The sequence below is a fragment of the Pseudophryne corroboree genome, chromosome 6, assembly GCF_028390025.1.
Source record: "Pseudophryne corroboree isolate aPseCor3 chromosome 6, aPseCor3.hap2, whole genome shotgun sequence".
In the NCBI taxonomy this organism is placed as follows: domain Eukaryota; kingdom Metazoa; phylum Chordata; class Amphibia; order Anura; family Myobatrachidae; genus Pseudophryne; species Pseudophryne corroboree.
The window spans coordinates 452,462,379-452,486,019 of NC_086449.1; the positions used below are offsets into that span (position 1 = coordinate 452,462,379).

At 46.7% G+C, this 23,641-nt stretch overlaps 1 protein-coding gene and 1 non-coding gene across 2 annotated transcripts in view; both read right to left on the reverse strand.

The window, feature by feature from the left end:
* ALG12 (ALG12 alpha-1,6-mannosyltransferase) overlaps window positions 1–23,641 on the reverse strand; it is an 89,114-nt gene that overhangs the window by 64,387 nt on the left and 1,086 nt on the right. The window contains exons 3-4 of the mRNA XM_063927129.1: window positions 20,591–20,764; window positions 12,186–12,380 (exon numbers count right to left, since the gene is read on the reverse strand). Of these exons, the coding sequence (XP_063783199.1) occupies window positions 12,186–12,380; window positions 20,591–20,764 (369 nt within the window). The remainder of the gene's footprint in view (window positions 1–12,185; window positions 12,381–20,590; window positions 20,765–23,641) is intronic.
* Window positions 3,012–3,202, reverse strand: LOC134938155 (U2 spliceosomal RNA). Its single transcript, XR_010180780.1, has one exon. It is a non-coding gene; the product is annotated as a U2 spliceosomal RNA (small nuclear RNA).

Below are 23,641 nucleotides of genomic sequence, written 5' to 3' on the forward strand. Positions count from 1 at the left end.
GTCGTCGCTCTACGCAGTTGCTCGACGAATACACCACTGTGAACAGCCCAAGAGGCTCCAACAGGTCGAGTCGAATGAGCCCCTAAGGAATCAGGAACAGGCAACGCCTTGAAATCTAAGCCTGCTGAATAGCAGAATTAACCCAGCACATCACCCTGTTCTTATTGGCCAGCCAGCCACGCTTGGGTGCAGCAAACAAACCCAACAAGGTAAGAGTTAAGGTTTGAACAACAACCAATAAGGCCAATTACCGACCCGCCCCGGACAAGCCTGGGACGACACAAGAAGCCCAATGTGCTTAAGGAGAGGAAAAACCAATACAACTTGTGGTTTGTAAGTAAAACCACCCTAACTGCATAAACCAAAACACTGTAAGAGAAAAGAAACCGCAACTCAACCAGAGTCCAGAGGCCGGAAAGGAGAAACAGGAGCCATTCTGGAAAGTAAATTCTAGAGCAGAACCCAGTCTGCTAAGATAAGAAGACAAAGTAGTTCTGACAACTGTGTTGTAGAAAAGATAAGAGGCGGAAAGGACTAAGAACTCCAGCTGAGTGACCGTTAAATACACACAAACGATGACAAGTGTTCTGGCACTGTGATTGGTTAGAGAGCCAGAAACGTAGTAGGGCTTGATGACATTGTTTTCCACAATCACGCCGTCAGCGGCAGAATAGACAAAATCCCGGTGATGACGTAAAGGTTGGGAGTGGAGAGCTGGCCGAAAAGGTACCCTGTAAGGAGCCCTGGTCACTGTGGGCCATAACATTGCAGAACAGAGTCAACAGGCAAATCCGAAGCGGATTAGGAAAACCGAAAGAGCCACTGGTCAAATGCGTTGAGGTACTCACTAGATGTTGCCAGAGGCAGAATAAATATGCTAGATGAAAGTGACAAGGAGCTGACACGGCGTCTACGATTGCCACAAGAGGATTCCCGAAACGATCACAGCACCAATGAAGCCCTGAGGTCTATGTCGGCTAGTTATAGACACACCAAAGCCAGAAATCCCTGTTGATTTCACATACTTTAAGGAAGAACAGCCTGAAGATTCAGGAAATCTGCTTCCCAGTTGCCCATTCTGGAACTGGAGATGACAGACACTGCCGGGATCCAAAATTCCGCCCTCTGCATATGTTAGATACTGTTCCGATGTCTCTCCAGCTACAAGTGTCACAGAACAATTGATATAGGTCACAGTGGATAGACCCTGTAGAAGACATTGAGCTGGAGTCAAGGCGTTGTAGATCGCCCGTAGATTGGAAGTGATATTTCCACTTCGGACATCAGTTTCATAGAAAACGCCAGAGTTGAAACCAAAAAACCGTAATGTCTGAAACTTTTGACTGTGGTTATGACCCTCCATGTCGAGACAGAATGAAGTCCTATAAGTTAGATCTGGATTGTGTAGCCCAACGAAAAGATCGACCAATGAAAATATCTTGGTATTTTAATAGAGAAACTAAACTGCTGTTTACGTAAACTCAATCCTGCCTGAGATTAATAACATTTAATCTGAGATTGAAGAAACCAGGCAGGAGACCGGGGGAATGGAGCCACCTATAAAATCAACACTGTCCTGCAGAGGAAGTGTATGTCTGACCCCTGAGTCTATTCTGGTCAGTAAATCCTGCACTCCGCCAACATTCGAGATACCAGGTATCGAAAAGAATACCCATGAATAACATCTTCTGCGAAGGAAGAAATCCAGAACTAAGGTCCGTTGTAGAAAAAAAGTGCATGAGACAGCTGCTTTTTTTTTTTTTTTTTTTTTTTAACAACTGACCCAAAATGGTAGCGATGCCCGGATGACGGAAAAAGGATTGGACTGAATACTCCTGTTAGATAGCGAACAGATTGCAATGATTAGAGCCCGTCTAAGATGGGCACTAAAGATTCTTGCTTGGTACGTGTTCCCCAAGATTCAGAATATATGTTCGTGATACAAATTCAGTACATCCAACGGATCAGTGGACTCTGAGAAAGCTGGTGTCCTCCCCACTGGGAACCAGACTGTCCGACTCCGTGGCCCCTGCAGAGGGCACATTGGAAGTCCGTGTTCTAGGCATACAAATGCCTCCCAAAAGAATACCCATTTTTCTGACATAGGTTAAAATACCCATTTCTCAGCTATTATCCTCAGGATGAGAACCCACGACCTGTTATACCGCAGGCATACACCTTACTGATAGAGTTATTTGCTCCCGCCTGCAAAGTACGCTTTAATTTGGAAGCAGAATTTTACGATTCGCAACCAAAATGAATAGAAGGGTGTCATAGCCAGGGAAAAGATGCAATAATAAATAGATAGGGAATAGAGCTTGAGAGACCAAAACAGTCAATGGATAATTTGAAAAGGATCAGCTGCCCCAAGAATGGATAACTTGCATAATGCAACCGGTTTAAAGATTCATGCATAAGCCCGGAGAGGGCGTAGGAATATTCCTGTCAGAATGAATACTAATATAATAACGGCCTCACCGTTGTCAATCTGTGGTGACTGTTAAGGTCACATACTGTACTTTAGTAAAGACAGTTGCCTTAGGCTCTCCCATGATGGATGCGTCCACTAATTATTAGTGGAACCTTCATTAGATCAGTGTCTTCATCAGCGAAAGGATAAAGAAATACTGTCTCTAATACTGAGAACACCGAAATTGAACCGAAAACAGTATGTATTAGAGACAGACACATTTCCCTGGAAATAAAAACTATTTCATCAGGTGTGTAGTCAGACTTCCATCAACATTCTCTCACGTGAAGGAAGAGGTGGAAACCAAGAAATTCAGTAGATTATTTCTTATTTCTATCCTGAAGGATCCTCACTGACAGGATTTATCGCACCATTTTCTGTAGATGAAGCCTCAAAAACGCCTCGGAAGTAAAGGAGCTATATTGTCTGTCAAAGACCAGACTCGCTGCACAGTATGAACTGATTAAGGAGCTTTGTTCAGCCATTTGGCAAATCATAAGTACATAGTGTACAAGAAATAGAAATAGTCTGTCCTTGTTTTGAAAGGTGCACCGGTCCCGGAGGTACTGCAATACCGAGTCAATGCGTGGAGTGGACGGAGCAATCTCTTCTTCCATTTTTCTGTTCTAAACATATATTTAATACATGGCCCCCACATAGGGAACGTATCAGATATTAAACTGATAAGAACAGATACTACACTTGATCCTAGCCAAAAGGTCAAGTAGTGATCTTTTTACCAAGACTAGCGGCTAAGTAGTAAACAGAGTACCAGACCCATTACATTGACATATTGTAAGGAAAAATATACTCAAAGAATACCGGTATTTGTGGACAGGTCCTGGAACCCCCATCCCTGCAAGTGCAGGGAATATATATATATATACATATATAACTTCACACAGTTAGGGGCATACACTGAACTGGGGGGAGGCAGGTTCAGGGGAAATTTAAGGAAAATATTTCCTCACAGAAGGGGTAGTGAACAAGTGGAACAGCCTCCCATGAGAGGTGGCAGAGGCCAAGACTGTAGAGCAATTTAAACCTGCTTGGTATATTCATATACTTCTATGTAAACAAGCTCATGGCTTCAGTGCTGTGAGGCAGCAATGCTAACCACTACTCCATCTGTATTATTCTGGATTGAGATGTGTCTGGCCCAGAGGCATAAACTGATCCCTGGAACCTCCCGGCTGCTCTGCAACTGGTGTCCTGGAGCATGGGGTACCTGTGTCCGTGCTACCTTTAGGAAGTCTGGAGCCACATTGTGCAATTTAATGTATATGGGAATCAAACCTGTGTTTAGTCTATCTTACTAATACACAGCATTAGCCCACAAAGCTATTGGAGCTCCTGTGTAGTAAACTACTGAACTTGTCGTTCCTTTAGGAGATTTGCCGTTTACAACCATGGAATATACAATGCCACAATCATAGCACACAATGATGTCTCATAACTCTGTGCTGTGGTCCAGCTCTACAGACTGAGCTATAACGCTCCTTTTATAACATGATGTAAACAACTGTTGTCAATTTAGAATAGCACAACACTAGTTAAGAAAAAATCCCCGCCTGTGTAATAAACAGGGTGAGGTAAAAATAACTCTATTACAGTGAGATTACCGAAATATATGTACTAAAGGATCACTAAAGAATCCCTTAGAATAAACGAGCTCCAGAGCATATGAAAGGGCTGTGTTATACTTGCTGTTTTTTCTGCTCTCCGCCTGTACTAACAGGGTGAGACGCTGTGTTATGTGCAGCGCAGTATCCCCCGCTGACCTGACGGATGGTCTCTTGCAGAGATAGAAGATGGCGCCTATAGCTGAGTCCTGCCCCCACAGAGTGAGGACGGCGGCGGTAAGACGCTGTTGGGCGGGAGAACGGGGCGCGAACACAACATCCTCCTGCGTCCCGCCGCGGTACAGCCTCCCCACCCCCGCAACTGAGCTCCGTAAAATCATTGAAATGACTACCGCTGCTGTCTGACAAGACGCGGCTTCCATGAAATGAGCGGCGGAAGCGGGACTGAACCGCTCCGTCCGCTCTGAGCAGGGAGGGGGGTCCGCATACACCAGCGCTGCACAATAATAAATACAATTATTATAAATACCATATATGCAATAACAGCCCAACGCTGCCCAGGCAGGTTGTGGCTGTCTTACCAGTACAGTGCCTCCTAGGAAATCCATCCTGCATCAAGTAAGCCCCAGTGACTAAGAGTATGGTGGCTTCTTAGAGGCTCTGGGGAGTGGGAGACACATAACTAACTAACCCCACTCCTAGTATACGTGTCTCCTGTAAACAGGGACTAAGCACACATAAGTAAAATCAAAATAAACAACAGAAACCTAACTAAAATCTACACTGAAGGAATCTGTGCCTGTACTCCTCAGGCACAAAACTAAAACTGGGGTAATCTGCTGAGCAGGAAGGAGATGGGAGGGGTTAGAGGGGGGAGGAGTTAGTTTTTTATAGGTTCTGTGCCAAACTCCCAATCCCACACACTCTAACCCATTAGTAAGTGCGCAGCGTCCCCCAGATGGATGAAAGAGAAATGGCGCCAGTGTGCTGAGGGAGATGGCCCCGCCCCTTTTTCGGCGGACTTTCTCCCGCTTTTTCTGGAATACTGGGAGGGGTAATTTTACATCTATATAGCCTCTAGGACTATATATGATGTAGATTTGCCAGCCAAGGTGTCATATATTGCCCTCAGGGCGCCCCCCCCCCCCAGCGCCCTGCACCCATCAGTGACCGGAGTGTGAGGTGTACATGAGGAGCAATGGCGCACAGCTGCAGTGCTGTGCGCTACCTTGGTGAAGACCGAAGTCTTCTGCCGCCGATTTTCCGGACCTCTTCATGCTTCTGGCTCTGTAAGGGGGACGGCGGCGCGGCTCCGGGAACGAACATCAAGGTCGGGTCCTGCGGTTGATCCCTCTGGAGCTAATGGTGTCCAGTAGCCTAAGAAGCCCAAACTACCATCTGTTAGGTAGGTTCGCTTCTTCTCCCCTTAGTCCCTCGCTGCAGTGAGTCTGTTGCCAGCAGATCTCACTGTAAAATAAAAAACCTAAATATACTTTCTTTCTAGGAGCTCAGGAGAGCCCCTAGTGTGCATCCAGCTCAGCCGGGCACAATATTCTAACTGAAGTCTGGAGGAGGGTCATAGTGGGAGGAGCCAGTGCACACCAGTAGTCTAAAGCATTTTTTATAGTTGTGCCCAGTCTCCTGCGGAGCCGCTATTCCCCATGGTCCTTACGGAGTCCCAGCATCCACTTAGGACGTTAGAGAAATAGGACAAGACTTCAAGGGGACAAGTTAACTGTTTGTTATGGCTGCCAGTTACCAACGTTGAAACCTTTTCCCCAGCAACACACATCCATAGATTGTCTTTGGCGGCCTGCAGAGATGCACAGGAACTTTGCTCTACTGTAACTCTCAGCAATGCGCACTCACATCACTGAATCATACCGTATAAATAATATAGGCAAGTGAGTAATTTCAACCAATAAATCTTTAAACAATACAGTACATTAGAAGACACACTGGGGAAATGCTTGGTACGTGTCCCCACCCAATCTCCTCCCTTTCTTCCATGTCCGTGCCCAATTTCCTCCCCCATGTGCTCTCCGCACTGAGCCAGCGCTCGCTCATACACACGCAGGAGGCAGCGGAAGGAGTCGGGAAGAGCTGCGGTCAGTGAGTGTCCGGCAGTGGCAGGGAGCAAGATTGTGAGATATGATGTCATCTACTGTGTGTGGCCCATAGTGACCGGAAGCGGGATTTGGCATCTTTTGGTGTTTGTTGGAGGGTGCGCTATATATGTTGAATCGACTTGAGACACATTCGCAAATTATCAAGTGATGTATTGAGGGAAGTATTTTCTACCTATTTCGGTTAGTTTCTCCTTTATTCTAAAGGAATAAAAATAAGTAAATAATATACTCCCTTTACAATTTTTCTTTAATAAAATAATAAGATTTTAAACCTACCGGTAAATCTTTTTCTCCTAGTCTGTAGAGGATGCTGGGGACTCTGTAAGGACCATGGGGTATAGACGGGCTCCGCAGGAGACATGGGCACCTATAAAGAACTTTTAGTATGGGTGTGCACTGGCTCCTCCCTCTATGCCCCTCCTCCAGACCTCAGTTAGAGAACTGTGCCCAGAGAAGATGGACAATACGAGGAAAGGATTTTGGTAATCTAAGGGCAATCATACCAGCCCACACCAGTCATACCATATAACCTGGCATACCCAAAGCCAGTTAACAGTATGAACAAACAACAGCACCGGTCCAAGACCGATTCCAACTGTAACATAACCCTTATGTAAGCAATAACTATATACAAGTCTTGCAGATCTTCCGCACTGGGACGGCGCCCAGCATCCTCTACGGACTAGGAGAAAAATATTTAACGGTAGGTTTAAAATCTTATGTTCTCTTACGTCCTAGAGGATGCTGGGGACTCCGTAAGGACCATGGGGTTTATACCAAAGGTCCCAATCGGGGCGGGAGAGTGCGGATGACTCTGTAGCACCGACTGAGCAAGTGCTAGGTCCTCATCAACCAGGGTATCAAACTTGTAGAATTTAGCAAAAGTGTTTGAACCCGACCAAGTTGCCGCTCGGCAAAGCTGTAATGCCGAGACGCCTCGGGCAGCCGCCCAAGAGCCCACGTTCCTAGTGGAATGGGCCTTTACTGAATGTGGTAACGGCAATCCAGCCGTAACATAAGCCTGCTGAATCGTATTACAGATCCAGTGAGCAATAGTCTGCTTTGAAGCAGGCGCGCCAATCTTGTTGGCTGCATACAGGACAAACAGAGCCTCTGTTTTCCTAATTCTAGCCGTCCTGGCTACATAAATCTTTAAGGCCCTGACTACATCCAGGGACATGGAATCCTCCAAGTCACTCGTAGCCACAGGCACCACGATAGGTTGGTTTATATGAAAAGAAGATACCACCTTAGGTAAAAACTGGGGACGAGTCCTCAATTCTGCTCTATCCACATGAAAAATCAAGTAGGGGCTCTTGTGAGACAATGCCACCAATTCAGACACCCGCCTTGCCGAAGCTAAGGCCAATAACATGACCACCTTCCAGGTGAGAAATTTCAACTCAACCGTATTAAGGGGTTCAAACCAGTGTGACTTAAGGAACTGGAACACCACGTTCAGGTCCCATGGCGCCACTGGGGCCACAAAAGGAGGCTGGATGTGTAGCACTCCCTTCACAAAAGTCTGGACTTCTGGAAGAGAAGCTAATTCCTTCTGAAAGAATATTGATAAGGCCGAAATCTGAACCTTAACAGAGCCTAACTTCAGGCCCATATCCAATCCTGTCTGTAGAAAGTGGAGAAAACGGCCCAGGTGGAAATCCTCCGTAGGAGCATTCTTGGCTTCACACCAAGATACATACTTCCTCCAGATACGTGATAATGTTTCGCCGTCACCTCCTTCCTAGCCTTTATTACAGTAGGTATGACCTCCTCCGGAATACCCTTCTCAGCTAGGATTCAGCGTTCAACCGCCATGCCGTCAAACGTAACCGCGATAAGTCTTGGAACGTGCAGGGGCCCTGCTGTAACAGGTCCTCCCTTAGCGGAAGAGGCCAAGGATCTTCTGCGAGCATCTCCTGAAGATCCGAGTACCAGGCCCTTCGAGGCCAGTCTGGAACAATCAGTATTGTCTGTACTCTTTTCCGTCTTATGATCTTCAACACCTTTGTGATGAGAGGCAGAGGAGGAAACACATAGACCGACTGGAACACCCATGGCGTTACCAGAGCGTCTACTGCTATTGCCTGAGGGTCCCGGGACCTGGCACAGTACCTCCGAAGTTTCTTGTTGAGGCGTGACGCCATCATGTCTATTTGAGGAACTCCCCAGAGACCCGTTATCTCTGCAGAGACTTCTTGATGAAGTCCCCACTCTCCTGGATTGAGATCGTGTCTGCTGAGGAAGTCCCAGTTGTCCACTCCTGGAATGAAGACAGCTGACAGAGCGCTTACATGATTTTCCGCCCAGTGAAGAATCCTGGTGGCTTCCGCCATCGCGACTCTGCTCCTTATCCCGCCTTGGCGGTTCATATGAGTCACGGCTGTGACATTATCTGATTGAATCAGAACCGGTAGGTTGCGAAGAAGACCCTCCGCTTGTCGACAGCCGTTGTATATGGCCCTTAATTCTAGCACGTTGATGTGCAGACAGGCCTCCTGGCTTGACCATAGTCCTTGAAAGTTTCTTCCTTGGGTGACTGCTCCCCATCCTCGGAGGCTCGCGTCCGTGGTTACCAGAACCCAGTCCTGAATGCCGAACCTGCGACCCTCTAGAAGGTGAGCACTTTGCAACCACCATAGGAGAGACACCCTGGCCCTTGGGGACAGTGTTATTTTCTGATGTATTTGTAGATGTGACTCGGACCACTTGTCTAGAAGGTCCCATTGAAACGTCCTCGCATGGAACCTGCCGAAGGGAATGGCCTCGTAGGCTGCCACCATTTTCCCCAGAACTCGAGTGCATTGATGAACTGACACTCTTTTTGGCTTTAGCAGGTCTCTGACCATGTTCTGGAGGTCCTGGGCTTTTTCCAACGGGAGAAAAACCTTCTTTCGTTCCGTGTCTAGTATCATGCCTAGGAACGGTAGTTGAGTTGTTGGAACCAACTGTGACTTTGGCAGATTGAGAATCCAACCATGTTGCTGAAGCACTCTCAGAGAGAGTGACACGTTCTTCAGTTATCGATCTTTTGATCTCGCCTTTATCAGGAGATCGTCCAAGTATGGGATAATTGTGACTCCTTGCCTGCGCAGGATCACCATCATTTCCGTCATTATCTTGGTGAAAATCCTCGGGGCCGTTGAAAGCCCAAACGGCAACGTCTGAAACTAGAAATGACAATCCTGTACCGCGAATCTCAGGTACTCCTGATGAGCGGGATATATGGGGACATGAAGGTAAGCATCCTTTATGTCCAGTGACACCATAAAATCTCCCCCTTCCAGGCTGACTATTACCGCTCGGAGTAATTCCATCTTGAATTTGAAACGTTTCAAGTACAGATTTAGGGATTTTAGATTTAAAATGGGCCTGACCGAACCATCCGGCTTCGGGACCACAAAGAGGGTCGAATAGTACTCTTTTCCCTGTTGGCTCAGGGGAACCCCTATAATCACTTGCTGTTGACACAGCGTTTGAATTGCAGCTAACACTACTTCCCGCTCTGGGGTAGAAGCTGGTAAGGCCGACTTGAAAAATCAGCGTGGGGGCACCTCTTCGAATTCCAGCTTGTAGCCTTGGGAAACTATCTCCATCGCCCAAGGATCTACGTCTGACCGAACCCAGACCTGGCTGAAGGCGTGCCCCCACCGGTGCGGACTCCCGCAGGGGAGCCCCAGCGTCATGCGGTGGATTTTGTAGAAGCCGGAGAGAACTTCTGTTCCTGGGAACCCGCTGCGGCAGGTATCCTTTTCCCTTACCTCTGGCAAGGAAGGAGGAGCCCCGACCTCTTCTGGGCTTCTGCGACCGAAAGGACTGCATCTGATACTGTGGAGTTTTTTTTTGCTGTTGGGGAACAAAAGGTAAAAAGGTAGATTTACCTGCGGTAGCTGTGGAAACCAGATCCGCGAGCCCATCCCCAAACAACACATCACCCTTATAGGGTAAAACCTCCATATGCTTTTTTGAATCCGCATCACCCGTCCATTGGCGGGTCCATAAGGATCGTCTCGCTGAAATAGCCATGGCATTGGCTCTGGAACCCAACAATCCAATGTCTCTTTGAGCGTCTCTCATATATAAGACTGCGTCTTTAATATGTGCTAAAGTTAGCAAAATAGTATCCCTATCTAGGGTATCAAGGTCAGCTGACAGGGTATCTGCCCAAGCTGCAACCGCACTACATACCCATGCCGACGCAATTGCCGGTCTAAGTAAAGTACCAGTATGTGTATAAATAGACTTTAATGTCGTCTCCTGCCTGCGGTCCGCAGGGTCCTTGAGGGCCGCTGTATCTGGAGACGGCAGCGCCACCTTCTTGGACAGGCGTGTTAGAGCCTTGTCCACTATGGGAGAGGATTCCCAACATGCCCTGTCCTGTGTAGGGAAAGGGTACGCCATAAGAACCCTTTTGGGAATCTGCAGTCTCTTATCTGGAGATTCCCAAGCTTTTTCAAATAACTCATTAAGTTCATGAGATGGAGGAAAGTTTACCACAGGTTTCTTTTCCTTATACATGCGCCCCCCTGTGTCGGGAACAGAGGGGTCGTGTGCGATATGCAAAACATCTTTAATTGCAATAATCATATACTGAATAGTTTTTGCCACCCTAGGGTGCAATCTAGCATCATCATAGTCGACACTGGAATCAGAGTCCGTGTCGGTATCTGTGTCCACAATTTGTGACCAGGGAAGCTTTTGAGACCCTGACGGGCCCTGTGAGTCGGTCCAATCCGTGGATTGACCCCCTGAAGTTTCCCTGGATTCTGCTTTGTCTAGCCTCTTATGCAATGATGCTACACTTGTATTTAACATATATGCCACATATCCATCCATTCCTGAGTCGGCACTACCGACGGGGACACACCACTCATCTCCTCCACCTCCTCCTTTGATAAGCCTTCCGCTTCAGACATGCCGACACGCACGTACCAACCCCCCAAACACACAGGGATATAACTAAATGGGAACAATTCCCCAACCAGGCCCTTTGGAAAGACAGGGAGAGAGTATGCCAGCACACACCCAGCGCTAAACTGACACTGGAAAACCCAGATAGCGCTTATATATATATATATATATATATATATATATATATATATATATATATATTGCCAATGCTATTACCACTCACTGCGCTTGAAATGTGCCCCCCCTCTCTTTTTTTCAGCCCTCTGATGCGTTCAGCAGGGGAGTCCGGGGAGCCAGCGTTCTCTGCAGCTTCTGTGGAGAAAATGGCGCTGGTTAGTGCTGAGGGATCAAGCTCCAGCGGCGGGCTTCGGTCCCGCTTCAATATCATAAAAATGGCGGGGGATCGTCTATTTGCTGCCTCCGCACCCTAATATATATATTTGTGCCAAAAACGAGGTTTATTGCTGCCCAGGGCGCCCCCCCCTGCGCCCTGCACCCATCTGTGCCTGTGTGTGTTGTGTTGGAGCAATAGCGCGCAGCGGTCTTCTGCCGCCTTGAAGTCTTCTTTTCTTCTCATACTCACCCGGCTTCTATCTTCCGGCTCTGCGAGGAGGACGGCGGCGCGGCTGCGGGACGAACCCCAGGGTGAGACCTGTGTTCCGACTCCCTCTGGAGCTAATGGTGTCCAGTAGAGGCAGATCCTATCATTTAAGTAGGTCTGCTTCTCTCTCCTCAGTCCCACGACGCAGGGAGTCTGTTGCCAGCAGTGCTCCCTGAAAATAAAAAACCTAACAAAATTCTTTCACACAGAAAACTCAGGAGAGTTCCCTGTAATGCACCCTATCTCCTCTGGGCACAAGATCTAACTGAGGTCTGGAGGAGGGGCATAGAGGGAGGAGCCAGTGCAGACCCATACTAAAAGTTCTTTATAGGTGCCCATGTCTCCTGCGGAGCCCGTCTATACCCCATGGTCCTTACGGAGTCCCCAGCATCCTCTAGGAAGTAAGAGAAATTGGATTTGGAAATATTTGCATTCTAAACATATAATTTGTAATAAATATAAGTTGTGGAGATAAAAAACAAAAAACTCACTTAACCATACAATTCCAGCTGGGATTGCATGTGAGAGGGTCACATAAACGGAAATGTTCCTCTTCATTAGACTCAGCAGGAGCATGAGTCCCATCAGTATACACAGCTCCGATCGGAACACAATAATGGCCAATGCCGAAAGCCAGATAAATGGACCAGGCTTTTGTTTCATCCAGAATGTGACAGCCAGCAAGACTAATACATAGAAGGAAACACAGTACAAAGTTTTGAAATAATAACAAATATACATTCCACAAAGTAAATTGTATATATTGGGACATGGCAGCCACAAACCAAAAAGCATTGCACCCACATTTAAAAAGAAACTTTGAAAGCTGTGTGCCGTTGCCCAATGTCTTTCTTAGAAAACTTGGATTACCTATCTACAGAGGAAGGGAAATAGTACAATCATAGCACAGATATTATAGCAGCTCCAACTAAGAAAAGGTGAAAATGGCAGAATAGATACCAAATGTTTAATCTATAAACTTTAAAAGGATATGTCTAGCTTTTGTCCTTTTTCCTAAATCACTATGCCAATTAAGTTGCTGTTTAAATTATTTTACTTGCTAGATACTATTGGCTTAAAGTGTTTAAAAGCGCTGATACTTAGCAAATTACATTGCAGTGCGAGCAAGACAATTTCAATGATCTACTTCCAATTGAAAGGGGTAGTGGGCCGTATTCATAGTGGTACACTAATGCTGCTGTAAATGTGATTTGACACAGAGGATTTGCGAAAATATGCTAATGTAAGAATCTCTGGGATTTGTACTGAAATGCCCGCTGGAGCCTTTGCAGCTGCCCGCAACATCGCAGATGCAGGAAACATTGCATGTCTGAGTGAGTCTATGGTCTCTCAGAAACCCCGCCGCAACTGAGACGTGTTTCCTGCATATATGATCACCCCGAAAACGGTCCCAACATACACGCATTTTGCCACCACTGCCCGTTACCTCCCTGTCAATCACTTGTTAATGAATCCTCACTGCGAACGTAATCACAATTCAATCGCCATGCATGCGCAGTCTACCGTTAATCGCTCAATTGTGAAAACATCAGCATAACGTACAAATACAAATCAGTCCCTGTATTATAATCCAAGTACTAGCAAACGGTCAACAGGGGTTTATAGGTGATTTAAATATGACAGTTGCCCCCTTATGTAGAATTCAAATAAATTCTGTAACTATTTCAGCTTAACACCACTTTAAGGGGGCAATTCAATTGTTTAAGCACCCGACGGTGACGGGAGATCAGGAGACGTTATTAAATTTTTCTTTTTTTTCTATCAGTCTGATTGCGCCCTGCAGTGCCAGGTTTAGCCAAGCAAAGCAGCAACTAACTTTACTAAAGTGCTGGGTGCAACATGAAAAATTCAGTTTAGGTGCCCAAACGGGTCACATATCGCACAATTCTGCTCACCAACACGGGGGGGGGGGGCATTGGCTGCAAGCAGAAATGCTGGCAGCTGTTCACGCCTGATGGAGCAACAATTGCCTTGCTCCATTGTGTGCCAGAGACTGACAGCCGCCGAAGCAAACAATTGAATTCCCCCCTAAAATGTCTTGATTCTTAAATTGCAGTGGAATGACGAAGGCTGCATGCCCACTGGTGTATGAGATATGCATTTTAAAAATCATTTATAAATACATTGAAAAGCGGAGCAAGCAGTAACTATCAGACACATTGCAACCCTTTAAATGAATGTAAATAAGCAAAGTGATACGGACTCATTTGGAATAATGATTTTTAGGGTCCCATCATTTAAAGTACATTAAAAAAACGAATTCAAACAGTGTACACATATCCTAGGGGTACAATCTCACTGGTGTTTGGATCATGTTTTTCTGATGCAAGTTAATCATCTGCAATCACATGTATGTTTTTCATACGCATTTTACAAACATAAAATTATATGTAACCGTAAGTACCGTAATAGCCTTATAATTGTTTACAATAAGCAAAACTGACTTTGTTCAAGAAAACACATTATAGACAAAAGTTTCAGTTTCCAATATGTCAAGTCAATGAAGCAACTACATGTATGTTTGTACCCACTTCAACAGTTTCATGAGGGGCAAACACCCTGCACTAAATAAGAATTTACTTACCGATAATTCTATTTCTCGTAGTCCGTAGTGGATGCTGGGGACTCCGTCAGGACCATGGGGTTTAGCGGCTCCGCAGGAGACAGGGCACAATAATAAAAGCTTTAGGATCAGGTGGTGTGCACTGGCTCCTCCCCCTATGACCCTCCTCCAAGCCTCAGTTAGGATACTGTGCCCGGACGAGCGTGCATAATAAGGAAGGATATTGAATCCCGGGTAAGACTCATACCAGCCACACCAATCACACCGTACAACCTGTGATCTGAACCCAGTTAACAGTATGATAACAACGAAGGAGCCTCTGAAAAGATGGCTCACAACAAGAATAACCCGATTTTTGTAACAATAACTATGTACAAGTATTGCAGACAATCCGCACTTGGGATGGGCGCCCAGCATCCACTACGGACTACGAGAAATAGAATTATCGGTAAGTAAATTCTTATTTTCTCTAACGTCCTAAGTGGATGCTGGGGACTCCGTCAGGACCATGGGGATTATACCAAAGCTCCCAAACGGGCGGGAGAGTGCAGATGACTCTGCAGCACCGAATGAGAGAACTCCAGGTCCTCCTCAGTCAGGGTGTGCCCCTGACCAAGTAGCAGCTCGGCAAAGTTGTAAAGCCGAGACCCCTCGGGCAGCCGCCCAAGATGAGCCCACTTCCTTGTGGAATGGGCTTTTACTGATTTTGGCTGTGGCAAGCCTGCCACAGAATGTGCAAGCTGAATTGTACTACAAATCCAGCGAGCAATCGTCTGCTTAGAAGCAGGAACACCCATCTTGTTGGGTGCATACAGGCTAAACAGCGAGTCAGATTTTCTGACTCCAGTCGTCCTGGAAACATATATTTTCAGGGCCCTGACAACGTCAAGTAACTTGGAGTCCTCCAAGTCCCTAGTAGCCGCAGGTACCACAATAGGTTGGTTCATATGAAAAACAGAAAACACCTTAAGGAGAAATTGAGGACGAGTCCTCAATTCTGCCCTGTCAGAATGAAAAATTAAGTAAGGGCTTTTATATGATAAAGCCGCCCATTCTGACACACGCCTGGCTGAAGCCAGGGCTAATAGAATCTTCACCTTCCATGTGAAATATTTTAATTCCACAGTGGTGAGTGGATCACCAATGTGACTTTAGGAAACTCAAAACAACATTGAGATCCCAAGGTGCCACTGGGGGCACAAAAGGAGGCTGTATATGCAGTACCCCTTTTACAAACGTCTGAACTTCAGGCACTGAAGCCAGTTCTTTCTGGAAGAAATTTGACAGGGTCGAAATTTGAACCTTAATGGACCCTAATTTTAGGCCCATAGACAGTCCTGTTTTCAGGAAATGTAGGAAACGACCCAGTTGGAATTCCTCTGTAGGGACCTTCTTGGCCTCACACCACGCAACATATTTTCGCCAAATGCGGTGAAAATGTTTTTCGGTTACATCCTTCCTGGCTTCGACCAGGGTAGGGATGACTTCATCTGGAATGCCCTTTCAGGATCCGGCGTTCAACTGCCATGCCGTCAAACGCAGCCGCGGTAAGTCTTGGAACAGACAAGGCCCCTGCTGGAGCAGGTCCTTTCTTAAAGGTAGAGGCCACGGTTCTTCCGTGAGCATCTCTTGAAGTTCCGGGTACCAAGTCCTTCTTGACCCATCCGGAACCACGAGTATCGTTCTTACTCATCTCCTTCTTATGATTCTCAGTACTTTTGGTATGAGATGCATAGGAGGGAACACATACCCTGACTGGTACACCCACAGTGTTACCAGAGCGTCCACCGCTATTGCCTGAGGGTCCCTTGACCTGGCGCAATATTTGTCTAGTTTTTTTGTTCAGGCGGGACGCCATCATGTCCACCTTTGGTTTTTACCAACGGTTTACAATCATGTGGAAGACTTCCCGCTGAAGTCCCCACTCTCCCGGGTGGAGGTTATGCCTGCTGAGGAAGTTTGCTTCCCAGTTTTCCACTCCCGGAATTAACACTGCTGAGAGTGTTATCACATGATTTTTCGCCCAGCGAAGAATCCTTGCAGTTTCTGCCATTTCCCTCCTGCTTCATGTGCCGCCCTGTCTGTTTACGTGGGCGACTGCCGTGATGTTGTCCCACTGGATCAATACCGGCTGACCTTGAAGCAGAGGTCTTGCTAAGCTTAGAGCCTTGTAAATTGCCCTTAGCTCCAGTATATTTATGTGGAGAGAAGTCTCCAGACTTGATCATACTCCCTGGAAATTTTTTCCTTGTGTGACTGCTCCCCAGCCACTCAGGCTGGCATCCGTGGTCACCAGGACCCAGTCCTGAATGTCGAATCTGCGGCCCTTTCATAGATGAGCACTCTGCAGCCACCGCAGAAGAAAACACCCTTGTCCTTGGAGACAGGGTTGTCCGCTGATGCATCTGAAGATGCGATCCGGACCATTTTCCCAGCAGATTCCACTGAAAGGTTCTTGCGTGAAATCTACCGAATGGGATCGCTTTGTAAGAAACCACCATTTTTCACAGGACCCTTGTGCAATGATGCACTGATACTTTTCCTGGTTTTAGGAGGTTCCTGACTAGCTCGGATAACTCCCTGGTCTTCTTCTCCGGGAGAAAACATCCTTTTCTGGACTGTGTCCAGAATCATTCCTAGGAACATTAGACGTGTCGTCGGAAAAAGCTGCGATTTTGGAATATTTAGAATCCACTCGTGCTGTCGTAGAACTACTTGAGATAGTGCTACTCCGACCGCCAACTGTTCTCTGGACCTTGCCCTTATCAGGAAAGCGTCCATATTTCTTTTAGGAAGAATCATCATTTCGGCCATTACCATGGTAAAGACCCGGGGTGCCGGACAATCCAAACGGCAGCGTCTGAACTGATAGTGACAGTTCTGTACCACGAACCTGAGATACCCTTGGTGAGAAGGGCAAAATTTGGACATGTAGGTAAGCGTCCCTGATATCCAGTGACACCATATCGTCCTGGTTCGCTATCACTGCTCTGAGTGACTCCATCTTGATTTGAACCCTTGTATGTAATTGTTCAAATCTTTTAGATCTCACCGAGCCGTTTGGCTTCAGTACCACAATATAGTGTGGAATAATACCCCGTCCCTTGTTGTAGGAGGGGTACTTTGATTATCACCTGCTGGGAATACAGCCTGTGAATTTTTTTCCAATACTGCCTCCCTGTCGGAGGGAGACGTTGGTAAAGCAGACTTCAGGAACTTGTGAGGGGAAGACGTCTCGAATTTCCAATGTACACCTGGGATACTACGTGTAGGATCCAGGAGTCCACTTGCGAGTGAGCCCACTGCGTGCTGAAACTCTTGAGATGACCCCCCACCGCACCTGAGTCCGCTTGTATGGCCCCAGCGTCATGCTGCGGACTTGGCAGAAGCTGTGGAGGACTTCTGTTCCTGGGAATGGGCTGCCTGCTGCAGTCTTCTTCCCTTTCCTCTAACCCTGGGCAGATATGACTGGCCTTTTGCCCGCCTGCCTTTATGGGTACGAAAGGACTGAGACTGAAAAGACTGTGTCCTTTTCTGCTGAGATGTGACTTGGGGTAACAAAAGTGGATTTTCCAGCTGTTGCCATGGCCACCAGGTCCGATGGACCGCCCCTTTATACGGCAATACTTCCATGTGCCGTCTGGAATCTGCATCACGTGACCACTGTCGTGTCTATAAACATCGTCTGGCAGATATGGACATCACATCTACTCTTGATGCCAGAATGCAAATATCCCTCTGCGCATCTCGCATATATAGAAATGCATCCTTAAAATGCTCTATAGTCAATAAAATATTGTTCCTGTCAAGGGTATCAATATTTTCAGTCAGGAAATCCGACCAAGCCCCCCCAGCGCTGCACATCCAGGCTGAGGCGATTGCTGGTCGTAGTATAACACCAGTATGTGTGTATATACTTTTTAGGATATTTTCCAGCTTCCTATCAGCTGGCTCTTTGAGGGCGGCCGTATCTGGAGACGGTAACGCCACTTGTTTTTATAAGCGTGTGAGCGCCTTATCCACCCTAAGGTGTGTTTCCTAACTCGCCCTCACTTCTGGCGGGAAAGGGTATACCTCCAATAATTTTCTATCGGAGGAAACCCACGTATCATCACACACTTTAATTTATCTGATTCAGGAAAAAACTACAAGTAGATTATTCCCACCCTACATAATACCCTTATTTGTGGTACTTGTAGTATCAGAATTATGTAACACCTCCTTCATTGCCCTTAACATGTAACGTGTGGCCCTAAAGGAAAATACGTTTGTTTCTTCACCGTCGACACTGAAGTCAGTGTCCGTGTCTGTGTCGACCAACTGAGGTAAATGGGCGTTTTTACAAGCCCCTGACGGTGTCTGAGACGCCTGGACAGGTACTAATTTGTTTGCCGGCCGTCTCATGTCGTCAACCGACCTTGCATCGTGTTGACATTATCACGTAATTCCTAAATAAGCCATCCATTCCGGTGTCGACTCCCTAGAGAGTGACATCACCAATACAGGCAATTTGCTCCGCCTCCTCACCAACATCGTCCTCCTACATGTCGACACACACGTACCGACACACAGCACACACACAGGGAATGCTCTGATAGAGGACAGGACCCCACTAGCCCTTTGGGGAGACAGAGGGAGAGTTTGCCAGCACACACCAAAAACGCTATAATTATACAGGGACAACCCCTTATACAAGTGTTTTCCCTTATAGCATTTTCACATATGTAATCATATCGCCAAATAAGTGCCCCCCCTCTCTGTTTTAACCCTGTTTCTGTAGTGCAGTGCAGGGGAGAGCCTGGGAGCCTTCCTCACAGCAGAGCTGAGCAGGAAAATGGCGCCGTGTGCTGAGGAGAATAGGCCCCGCCCCCTAAAACGGCGGGCTCTTCTCCCGGAGTTTGTGAGATCTGGCAGGGGTTAAATACATCCATATAGCCTCAAGGGCTATATGTGATGTATTTTAGCCATAAAAAAGGTATAATACATTGCTGCCCAGGGCGCCCCCCCCAGCGCCCTGCACCCTCAGTGACCGCTGGTATGAAGTGTGCTGACAACAATGGCGCACAGCTGCAGTGCTGTGCGCTACCTTATGAAGACTGAAAGTCTTCTGCCGCCTGTTTCTGGACCTCTGGACCTCTTCAACTTCGGCATCTGCAAGGGGGGTCGGCGGCACGGCTCCGGGACGAACCCCAGGGTGAGACCTGTGTTCCGACTCCCTCTGGAGCTAATGGTGTCCAGTAGCCTAAGAAGCAAATCCATCCTGCACGCAGGTGAGTTTACTTCTCTCCCCTAAGTCCCTCGTAGCAGTGAGCCTGTTGCCAGCAGGACTCACTGAAAATAAAAAACCTAACTTAAACTTTTATTCTAAGCAGCTCAGGAGAGCCACCTAGATTGCACCCTTCTCGGCCGGGCACAAAGATCTAACTGAGGCTTGGAGGAGGGTCATAGGGGGAGGAGCCAGTGCACACCACCTGATCCTAAAGCTTTTATTATTGTGCCCTGTCTCCTGCGGAGCCGCTAAACCCCATGGTCCTGACGGAGTCCCCAGCATCCACTTAGGACGTTAGAGAAACAAAGAAATTTAAAGTGCACCGGCTCCTTTGGACCCCGTCTATACCCCATCGTACTAGATTCCCCAATATCCCTTATGGATGCTAGAGAAAATCTTTTTTTTTTTTTTTAAAGCTCTATCGTTCATATCATCCAGTGTGTATGGATGAATGATGTGCGCACCCGCATTCGTTCTCGTTCATCCATGATCTACCGAACATGCAGCTCAATGTTAACTATATCTTTGAGCTGCATGTTCGGGGAACTAGGGGGATGACGTTAGTGAACGATATTGTACATCAATATTGTTCACTGTGTATGCACTGGCGATCTCCCCTAATTAGCAGTCAGCGATATAGCACTGATTGCTAACTAGGGGAGGTCACCCAGTGTGTACCCGGCTTTAGAATTCATATGGTTAATTTGCTGGCTGTCAGGATTCCAGCAGTCAGGATACAGACGCTGGAATCCCGACAATGCCTGCAGCCAGAATACTGGCACAACAGGACTATTCCCACTCATGGGTGTCCAAATAAAAACTGTGGCGAGCTCAGCAAGCCACCGATCCGGCAGCGTGGCAAGTGCAGCGAGCACGAAAGTGGACTCTTTGCACTCGCCCCGCTGCCGGCATACTGGCAGCCGGGATGCCGCTGTCAGTATATCGACTGCCGGCAACCCGGCCGACGGAAAATCATAAGCCCCTACAAACAAGTTTGAAGCAGCAGGTATTTTCTTTTTTAAACGAGCAAGCATTATACATACCTATTGGTAGAGCAAATATATTAGGGAGGGTTCGAGTGCAGTAAAACATCAAATGAAACTGAGTTGCTGTTATTAGGCAGAAATATGTTGATACGGTAGATCCAAATTGTTTCTGTATTTCCTTCTGCAATTGCCATAGTGCAAAAATGACAGTCAAACCCAAAGCTCCTCGTACTATTAGAAAAAATAAAAACAGAAAGAGGCTTATTTAAATTGTATCTTCCACTGTTTAATTCTGCTGCAGTTTCTTGCATCACGGCGCTAACACTGCAGGGACAGCAACGCAGGATTGCGAAGGGCAACCTGACAAACGTGGCAATTAAAGGTGAGGGACATTCCCACAACCATTCTGTGCACTCTGTCCTGCAGGGGTTCAAGCTCAAACAATATGCATCTTAAAACACTGCAAGACAGTAAGCAGCTAACTCAGTGTATCTCAGACCTCAGCTCACATCTCCAATATGTCAACCAATATGGCATAAGCAGAAAGGACAGTACTGTACAGTAAACAGATTTGTAAGTAGATACATTTTACTAACTAGTAAATTAAAAAAGGACACAAATTAATTTATGAATCGACAAATTTGTAAATTACAGAAATCATTTTTCACCAACATTGTAATATCCTCCTGATAATTTGCAACCGATTTAAGCATTATGTGACTATAAGATAACATTTTAAACTCCAAATGCATAATGGGATTATTAAAAAGAAAGTCTGCATTATCTACCTTCATTAGTGCACACTGTACTAGTTCATTTAGAAATGGTACTTTTAAGGAGATCTGTGCACTACCTCCTTACTAATCTTTTGTACCGATGTTCTCATACACTATTGCACAGGTTCTCAAACTCCGTCCTCAGGACCCCACACAGTGCATGTTTTACAGGTCTCATCACAGAATCGCAAGTGAAATAATTAGCTCCACCTGCGGACTTTTTACAATGTGTCAGTGAGTAATTAATACACCTGTGCACCTGCTGGGTTACCTGCAAAACATGCTCTGTGTGGGGTCCTGAGGACCGAGTTTGAGAACCTATGCACTATTGGCACACCAGGTATTGAGAAACTCTGCTTCCGTCGATCATCTTTGCTCGAAAATGTGTCTCATACCCTTTTCAGACAGAAAACCTGCCAATTACTCAGCATTTCAGTGCCGAGTCGTGTTGCCGGGCTCTGTCTGACCCCCCCACCACCACCTTTCACACAGAGAAGCAAATTACTGAGTTAAGCATTTCAACCCAGTAATTTGTGGATCAACACAGTTATTTTGTCTGTGTGAAAGGGTCAACACGGGTCGTAATTCTCCAACCCTGGTAAATTCTTGGGTCGAAGTCCCGGGAATTTCAACCCGGGTTGACACTTTCACACAGAAAAAGGACCAGTGTTTTTTGTGAAATTAACGGGTAGAACAGCTTCACCCAGTAATTTCAGTTTGTGTGTGAAAAGGGTGTTAGTCACACTGTGATGCGACTAAGATGAACAGGGAAACTGCACTGATAAATCTGATATGCAGCACTTGTATGAAACTAAGCCTAAATCTGAATACAAAGTGTTACCATGCAGCAGCCATGACTTTTTTCCATACCAAGTTCCGCTGTGCTTTCTATAGACACAGTCACACACAGATATACAAGTGTCTCATATCAAATTAATCAGTTCAGTCTCCTGGTGAGGAATTATAGAGGGAGAGCAGGAGAGGTCCAAGAACAGAAGCTTGGAGAACACCAACTGTTTGTGGAGGGGGGATGAGAGGAGATAACAGGAACTGTCAGAGATAGGAAGATAGCCAGGAGAGGGTAGTATCAAGTACACCAAAAGAGTGTGGGATTTGCAAGATAGGGGATCCTCCTGCTGTTGTGAAACTACAAGTCCCATGATACCCTCCCACCGATCAGCTGGTAAAGCTTGCTGGGACTTGTAGGTTCACAATAGCTGGAGAGCCAGACCTGGTCTAGGAGAATGAATTGGGAATATTGGTCCTTCGATTTGGTAGCAAGGAGGTCATTGCTGTCTTTGTGAGGGCAGTTTCAGTGGAGTGGAGCGGACGAAAGCCAGACTGAAATGGGTCAAGCAGGGAGTGGTAGGAAAGAAAGGCAGTAAAGTGGTTGTAGACAATACACTCAAGGAGTTTGGAGGCAAAAGGAAGTAGAAATGCTTGAATGCCTTTGGCACAGTGCCTGATGAGAGGGAGAGACTTAAGAAGTGGGCAAGATGGGCATAGGCAGAAGAAGAGATGTAGTGGAGATGGGAGGGGATTGGGCTATGAGGGCATGTGTTTGGGGGTCGATGAGGGCCATGACTTCATCTCCAGATACAGAAGAAAATGAAATTGGAGTTGGTAAGATGGATGGGAAGGCTGGTGGTAAAGAAGGGGTCTGGTGGGATGTGATGACCTGGCATGGTGCATGGAGTCAGTTTTATAGGCCCTACACACTGGCCGATTTTCTGAAAGATATGAACGATCTCGTTCATAAATGAACGAGAACTCGTTCATATCTTTCAGTGTGGAGACTCCTGCGATGAACGATGCGCGGCCCCGCGCTCGTTCATCGCTGGTCTCCCGTCGGCTGTGCATGCAGGCCAATATGGACGATCTCGTCCATATTTGCCTGCACTTCAATGCAGCCGCGTGACGGGGGGAGTGAAGAAACTTCACTCCCCCCGTCACTGCCCCCCCCCGCGTCGCTCGTCGGCCGTATCGGCCATCGGGCACCTCGGCGGCGCATCAGGAAATGTGTAGGGCCCCTTAGATGTGAACTGGTTGGCAAAGCCAAAGGAAGAGAGTAAGTGTAGCAAGGTGGGAGATGAAAGTGACAAAAAAATAAAAAAGTTTCAGAAAGCTATAGCAAGTACACTAATTGCTTCAAAAATTTTGCACTGGGGCAGATGTATTAACCTGGAGAAGGCATAAGGAAGTGATAAACCAGTGATATGTGCAAGGTGATAAACGCACCAGCCAATCAGATCCAATATGTAAATTAACAGTTAGGAGCTGATTGGCTGGTGCGTTTATCACCTTGCACATATCTTGACATGGCTTCAAAGTG